At 38.5% G+C, this 8,175-nt stretch overlaps 1 protein-coding gene across 11 annotated transcripts in view; it reads right to left on the bottom strand.

Moving 5' to 3' along the window:
* Nucleotides 1-419: 419 nt before the first annotated feature.
* Nucleotides 420-8,175, bottom strand: part of setd5 (SET domain containing 5) — a 167,449-nt gene continuing 159,693 nt past the window's right edge. For 10 of the 11 annotated variants that reach the window (XM_043707772.1, XM_043707768.1, XM_043707770.1 and 7 more), the window contains one exon: nt 4,733-6,545. In XM_043707772.1, the coding sequence (XP_043563707.1) occupies nt 5,901-6,545 (645 nt within the window). In that variant the 3' untranslated portion in view covers nt 4,733-5,900. Of the gene's footprint in view, nt 482-4,732; nt 6,546-8,175 lie in introns of those variants that run through there. The other variant, XM_043707775.1, reaches the window with a different exon arrangement.

Genomic DNA, 8,175 nt, shown 5'->3' on the forward strand with positions numbered 1-8,175 from the left:
AAAGAAGGAATTAGGCTCATGCACTAAAAAAAAACCTAGTGCCCCAATCACAGCATCAAGCCATTCATCAAATACATCCAGGACTTTACTTTCAGGCCACTTTTACAGAGTTCATTTCACATTAATCACTTTATGCAGAATTCCTTAACATCTGTCTGCAGTATTTTGTTTTTAAAAACCCTGAACCTGTGCTTCCTCAACGCAGTGTATTTCTAGAATCTGAAGTAAGGCTTTGGACTTACATCGTCAATACCTTTTACTACCTTTTTTTCTACATCACCTTTAAATCATCTCAAGTTGAAAAGCTCATACTTATCTGGTCCTACTTCCTATGTCACTCCCCTGGAAGCTGGTATCAATCTTATAATTGTTCTCTGCATTTCCAGATTTCAATATCTCAGTGATTGAGAGGCCATTTCTTTGAACATTTCGGACCCAGGATTCACTGGTACATGAAGTGATTTCTGAAGATGAATCAAGTCTGAGAAATGAGTGATTAGCATTAGAGAGAGAATATTATCAAAACTAAGAGATAAATAATATGAATGTTAGCATCTAACTATTGCCTCCAAAAATATACATTTTAAAACAACTTGTATTTATGTTCTGCAGCTCACATTCAAGACAGATCACTCAATACTTTACAATAAGGAATCAGAAATCAACAGTTCAGAAGGATTTACAGCTTGTTTGAAAGTTGGAAGATGGAGAGAATGGAGTAGGAAGTCGCAAAGGCCAGGATAATAGTTGCATGAATTCAGTCATTGATGGGGTCTAGGATGACAAGTCAAATGCTAGTCCATTTAAACAATTTGGTCAATTAACTACTACGGCTCTGCTCTTCCTCACAATGGTAACAGGTGAAAAGAGTAAATTTTAGATGTAAAAGTAAAATTACATGGTAAAATCATTCATCTTCTCCTCAAACTGATAGCAAAGGAAAATCACAACAGTGTAAGGGGAAAAACATCAGGAGAAATCTTTTGGAGATTTTCTCTAGCAATGTAAGACATCATCATAGAATCCCTAGTGTGGAAGCAGGCCATTTGGTCCATCGAATCCTGACTAACGCTCCGAAGAGCATTCTGTCCAGATTCACACCCCTACCCTATCCCTGAAATCGTGCATTTCTCAGGGCTGATCCACCTAGCCTGCACATCCCTGGACACTGAGTAATTTAGTATGCACATCTTTCGACTGTGGGAGGAAATTAACACAGACACAGGGAGAATGTAAAAACTCCACACAGCCCAAGGATGGAATCAAACCCAATCCCTGGTGCTGTGAGGCAGCAGTGCTAACCACTGAGCCACCCCACATTATGATCTTTCTTCAGCTTGAATACTTAAGTTCAAAGTTCAAATAACAAGACAATTTGTTTTTTAACTTAAAAAAAACCTATCTGAATTTGGCACCATGCCACAGGAATATACACTACTGATTCATTTTGTCAGGTATCAAAGTAAGGTGGATAGTTTTCAGGGCCTGACAACTCATCATCCAATCCAAAAGCTTGGTTCCACTATGTGGAGCTTCTTCAGCAGGTCTCCTCAATTGTCAGATCAGTGGAAAATGTTCGAGGAGAAGCTATTAAATCTTGACTGGGTAAAAGACAACCATCTCAACATCTTAAACAAAAAAAAATTCTCCATTTAAAATCAAGAATTATCCTTGAAAGACTCCCACCTTTACTTCTCGAAACACTATATCCTCAATTTGCACAGGCATTTTTTTTTTTTACTAATTATAGCAAATTGTAGACTATCATTTTGAAGGGAAGAGCTATACTTCAGTATTTAAACAACCTCAGCCCACGGGGATGTCACGGTGTGGTTGTACAGTACGTTGGTGAGGCCTGTTTTGGAGTACTGTGTACAGTTCTGGTCGTCTTGCTGTAGGAACGATATTATTATAAAATTGGAGAGGGTGCAAAAAAAATTTTCCAGGATATTGTTGGGACTGGAGTTTTTGAATTATAAGGAGAGGCTGGATAGGCTGGGACTTTTTCTACTGGAGTGTAGGCGGTTGAGAGGTGACCTTATAGAAGTTTACAAAATTATGAGGGGCATAGATACGGTGAATTTCAAAAGTCTTTTCTCCAGCGGAGGGAAGTTCAAAACTAGAGGGCATAATTTTAGGTGAGAGGAGAAAGATTTAACAGAGGTCTGAGGGGTAACTTTTTCATACAGAAGGTGGTTCATGAATGGAGTGAACTGCCAGAGGAAGTGGTGGATAGAGGTAGAGTTATGACATTTAGGGAAGATTTAGTGGAATAAAGGGCCAAACACAGGCAAATAGGACTAGTTTACTTTGGAAAATTTGGTCATTATGATGAGTTGGACAAGGGGTTTGATATCATGCTTTTTGACTCTATAGGAGAAAGTGAGGACTGCAGATGCTGGAGATCAGAGCTGAAAATGTGTTGCTGGAAAAGCGCAGCAGATCAGGCAGCATCCAAGGAGCAGGAGAATCGACATTTCGGGCATGAGCCCTTTTTCAGGAAACTGAAGTGTATGACTCTATAACTGTCTTCAATAGTGGACAGATTTGTAAGTCGGCTGCAGAAGTCCCAGTCCATAGTTATTGTCAATGAGCCAATCGGCTCAGACTTTCTTCAACTGAAAATCTGAAAGGTTTCTTAGTTGTTACATTTTCTGCAAGGCAAGTTATTAAAAGTTTTGGCTTAGTGTCTGAACTGAAAGTAGTGCACAGGCAGTCATGAATGCTTTGGGTTGTGTTACAAATTGCAATAAACAATTAAGAAATGCTAATAACTACAGAAATGATGGAGACTTTCAATTGAATAGCAAATCATATGCTTTTAAGCACTTTTCATATTTTCCAAAGTCATACGAAATAACTTCATAGTATCCCACCATCAAGTCAGCCTTGACACTGATCCAGCTTCCTTAGAGCCAGTTCTCAGAGTGACAGAACCTCTAACACTCCTGTTTATATATGTCATCCAGGGTTCCCTGATAGGAACTGTTAATCTGGTCAAATTAGAAACTCATATTCTATGAAGTCCACCTGGCCGATCTTGTTACAATCACCAAACAGAAGATAAAAATATCGACATTGAAACCTGCCATGGATAATATTCCTTGGAAACATCACATGATATTTTATTCAAATTTTACGATCAAGAGTTATCAATAATTGGAAAAGATTGTCACCTGAAGCTAAGCCAATTAAGAAATATTTTAAGAGACAGTCAAAATAGAGATACATAAATTGATATAGCTCCATAAACACATAAAATGGCTAAAAGTGTTTACTATTGAACTAAGTGGCCCCTGCAACAGTAATGACTATGTCAGGTGGTGGGGGATGACGTTTGAGTCCCACGAGGTGTGTAGTTGGGGGGTATGAGGTAAGTATGGGGTCAGTTGAATAGTTAGGAGTTATACTATGTATTTAATAATCTAACTTTCATGAGTAACTATAATTAATTTCAGCAAAACGTTCCATATTCTCTCATTTAAATTGAGAATTTCAGAAGGTTCCAGCAATAGGGTATTTTAGCACAATCTTCAATTTCCTGGGCAATTTCTTTGCAGTCTGCTAGGATTGGGAATCTACTGGGTTCCCATGAACATCTCCCATCGACACTGGAATAACAGCAGTTTGGCCATAAGGAAATCCAGGCCAATGTTTCATATACCATCGAAACAGAGATTTCTCAAGAGTGATAGGTAGGTACAGTTATAACTTTTAAAAGATATTTGGGCATTATGTCATTAGGGAAAGTTTTGAGGGATATGGGCCAAACGCAGGCAAGTGGGGGCTGTTTCCATGCTGCATGACTCTATGTCTCTTGGACAGTGCAAAGGCATGTAATTTCAAATTTGCCCATGTGATTCAACCCAAAGCATGGGGTGACAGCAACATTTTATCTTAAAGGGATATGTATGGAAAATGTTTCACCATATTAAGATTTAATGAATTCATTCCAAAATGAAATTGTTAACATTAAATAGAGATTCACAAGGTTTTTAAAAAAAACTATCAATAGCATATCCAGTAAGTTTACAGTTCTTTCATAAAGGAAACTCATGTACCCTTTAATTCCCTAACCAAAAAAATTCAAATATAAGCCTAGAAAGATTTATGATGTGCAGATTGTTTTAGCATTGATCAGACAACTGACCGTGTACATCTTGAATGATTTTCATACAAACATCACTGTGACAAAGATATAAAATATTCAATATAAAGAGACCATCAAGTTGCAAAGCTGGCTGGACATGAAGAACAGTAGTAAGTACTATGACTGGAAAATACTTCTCCCTCTGTTAAGCTCAAATGTCACGTTTAACTTGTGAAAATACAGTTAGATTCTGTCTAATCTATAAAACAGACCCCAGCCAAAGCCTCACTGACCTTACGTTTTAAAATTAAATATGGCAATCTATGGACAAGTACTTGGTTTTTTTTTTTAAAAAGTTCTCCTTTTTAAGCCGACTGAAGATGTACATTTGGATAAGCAGCTGATGTACATTCTCCATACTTGAAATATAGACTGCACACACATGCATTGTGTGTGCAGTCTATATTTCAAGTATGAAGAATGCAACAGACATAATAATCCAAGAAAAGGTTAAAATGACACAAGAATGCAATAAAGTGATAGGTATATAATTTACATGAACAGGACAACATGTACAGCTTCTGTTCTCAGGGAATAAAGTACCATCTGCAGATATAAATACATAAAACTATAGAGAGAGAATTGTGCAGAAATGAACTGTTTTATTTTTGTACACTCCACAGGAGGGGTTGACTGTACATGTTTAGAAAGCAAGGCTCCCGTTTTATTTTTCATTTTTTAAAATTTCTCCTTGATTGTAAATGATGTGCAACTCAGTCAACAGCTACATTCAGGAACAAACTCGCCTCATGCACATCGCACATCGAAAAAAAAGACTGCATACGGAGATGCCCAATGAGAGATCGAACGCTGTTGTTGAACAAAAAGAAAATAAAGAGAATAAAAGGTGCAGAGAAATTATACACAAAAAAAAATCAATGTACATAATGCAAAGTCAGGCAACTAAATCCTCTGAGGATAACAAGTAGTTGTGGTATATACAGAGTGTTCTGAATAAAAGAACAGTATTAAACTCTCATTATACAATATGCAGCAATACCTGCATCACTTGTTTAAACTTGTATTTGTCACATGTTACATCTTTCAAAATTGAGACCACTCTCGCTCTTCAGTTGAACACACACCTGAATTTTAAGATTTCAAATTAAAAAAACTTGTGATTGTAACAGTCACTGAAATACAACAATTTTTCCACTCCGCGCCTCAACACCAGGGAACTCACAGCATCAGGTGTAAAATAAAAATTCTGCAGCACCGTGGATTAAATTCCGCTGTCTGGGTAAGGTAATAGCTAGCCTAGAATGGTTATATATAAAATTAGATAAATAAAATCTTCTACTCCAGGATATTACAGTATGCATGTGAGAAGCTGGCACATGGAATGGTTGTCTACAGAAACTCTCCCCACCCTATCACCCCTTTCCTTGTGCCTTAATTTCAGACGCTACAAATGCTTTCTTTTTTTAATTAAAAAAGGTTTTACTGCACATGACTAGTTTATTTAAAATAAACTGGAGGAAAAAAGCCTAAACAATATTTATCTGAATTATAAGCTTAAAATGTACCTTACCAATAGGTACACAATCTTAACTCTTACTTTTGTTTTTGTACAGTATGAAGGGGGTTCTAGTAAATGCTGGTTTAGGCCCAACAATCTCCAGAACATGAGGTCCATACTTTACAGTTGTTTATGCCACAAAAGGTACATATGCTGGTGGCCTATACAGATACACATAGATGAGTTATGCATCCAGGTAAACATCGCCAACATGATTGTGGCTGCAATAGTTTAGTAGGTGCTCGATTGTGTTCTTACATTTGCACCTTGGACCGGTGGAGGTTGGTACTGGGTTATTCCAGTATTTCGGTAGTGCTGAGAACTTGACACTGTGGTAATCTTTGCTCCAGAGTGAAGTGGTTGCCCCGAATTTGCTGAGCTTAAGGTCCATGAACCAGATTGTGACGACCTTGCAGTCTGTGAAATAGTAGAGTTTATGGTGCTCAGGGTTGAAGTAAGAGTGGAATCAGTTGTTATAGTTTTTGTGGTGCTTTGTAGTGGGGTAGCAGCTGTAGAAGAAGTACTTCCAGAATTAGTCTTTTGCTGAGTGCTATTCAATGTCTGCAAAACACTCCCAGAATGCTGTTGACCACTGTAGTACCCAGAATTCCCTACATACTGGACCACAGAGGTATCAACAGATGCTGAATGAACAGGGCTTGAGTAGAGAGCTGAGAGAGGAGTTGTCATGAGATTGGAATCGAGTTGATTCTGGGATCCACTCTGTCCTGACGTGTGGGATGAAGATCTATAGATGAGTCCTTGTGTGTGAGCCATGGAAACACTTGAGGAGCTATGCGTTCTGTAGGGGGACACATTTTGCTGTGGATGTACATGGGGTTCAGAAAGATGTCCTTCAGACTGTGCCTGTAGGAGCTGATCAAAATTCATTCATTGTATAAGATGTAATTTTAAAATGAAACAACATTCTATTCCATGTGTAACTGATAAACTTACACTCACAAAGTGCATTCACTTGAATTGTCACATTAACTGCCCCTACCTTTTACTTAGATTTATCCTACATTATCTATTTACAGATCACATTCGAACAGCTATCTTAAACATTAAACCAAAAAACAATAAATTGAGATGCATCATTACATTGGATGCCACCTCAGCAACTTGTAGAAACATCACAATTAATTTCATGACGACACCCTTAGCAGCCTATCAAGACAGTGTGTCAGAACTGTCCCTTTTTTCTCACATTGCTTAGCCAACTCAGCTGACAGTAATGAAAGTCATTGCTCTGAGAAAAGCGAGAACATGAAGCATTTTTTTCAAATATACATTACCATGTACACTAACTAGATGCTTCCTTTCGCTGGCAGAGGGAGTGGGGTGGCCCTGTTGGTAAGGAATGATATTCAGTCCCTTACGCAGGGGGGACCTAGAATCAGGGGATGTAGAGTCAGTATGGATAGAACTGAGAAATTCTAAGGGTAGAAAGACCCTAATGGGAGTTATCTACAAGGCCCCCAAACAGTAGCCTGGATGTAGTGTGCAAGTTGAATAAGAAGCTGAAATTGGCCTGTCGCAAAGCTATTACTACAGCTGTTATGGGGGATTTCAACATGCAGGTAGATTGGGAGAATCAGGATGGTACTGGACCCCAAGAAAGGGAATTTGTGGAGTGCCTCCGAGATGGATTCTTAGAACAGCTTGTGCTGGAGCCTACCAGGGAGAAAGCAATTCTGGATCTGGTATTGTGCAACGAACCAGAATTGGTCAGGGACCTCGAAGTGAAGGAGCCATTGGGAAGTAGTGACCATAATACAATAAGCTTTAATCTGCAGTTTGAAAGGGAGAGGGTAGAATCGGAAGTGACAATATTTCAGTTGAATAAGGGGAACTATGGAGCTATGAGGGAAGAGCTGGCCAAAGTTCAATGGTTCAATACCATTGGCAGGGATGGCAGTGGAACAACAATGGCAGGTATTTCTGGGTATAATGCAGAAGATGCAGGATCAATTCATTCCAAAAAGGAAGAAAGATCCTAAGGGGAGGCAGGGGTGGCCTTGGCTGATGAGGGAAGTTAAGGACCATATAAAGACAAAAGGGAAAAAGTATAACATAGCAAAGTTGAGTGGGAAATCAGAGGACTGGGAAGCTTTTAAAGAACAACAGAAGATAACTAAAAAGGAAATACGCAAAGAAAAAATAAGGTACGAAGGTAAATTGGCCAAAAATATAAAGGAGGATAGTAAAGGCTTTTTTAGGTATGTGAAAAGAAAAAAAATGGTGAAGACTAAAATTGGGCCCTTGAAGACAGAAACGGGTGAATTTATTACAGGGAACAAAGAAATGGCAGAAGAGTTGAATTGATTTATTACGGGAAACAAAGAAATGGCAGAAGAATTGAATTGGTACTTTAGATCTGTCTACACTGGGGAAGACACGAGCAATCTCCCAGATGTAATTGTGGCTGAAGGACCTGAACTGAAGGGAATTTATATTAGGCAGGAAATGGTGTTGGAGACACTGTTAGGTCTGAAGGCTGATA

This window comes from Chiloscyllium plagiosum, chromosome 18, assembly GCF_004010195.1.
Source record: "Chiloscyllium plagiosum isolate BGI_BamShark_2017 chromosome 18, ASM401019v2, whole genome shotgun sequence".
Lineage (NCBI taxonomy): Eukaryota > Metazoa > Chordata > Chondrichthyes > Orectolobiformes > Hemiscylliidae > Chiloscyllium > Chiloscyllium plagiosum.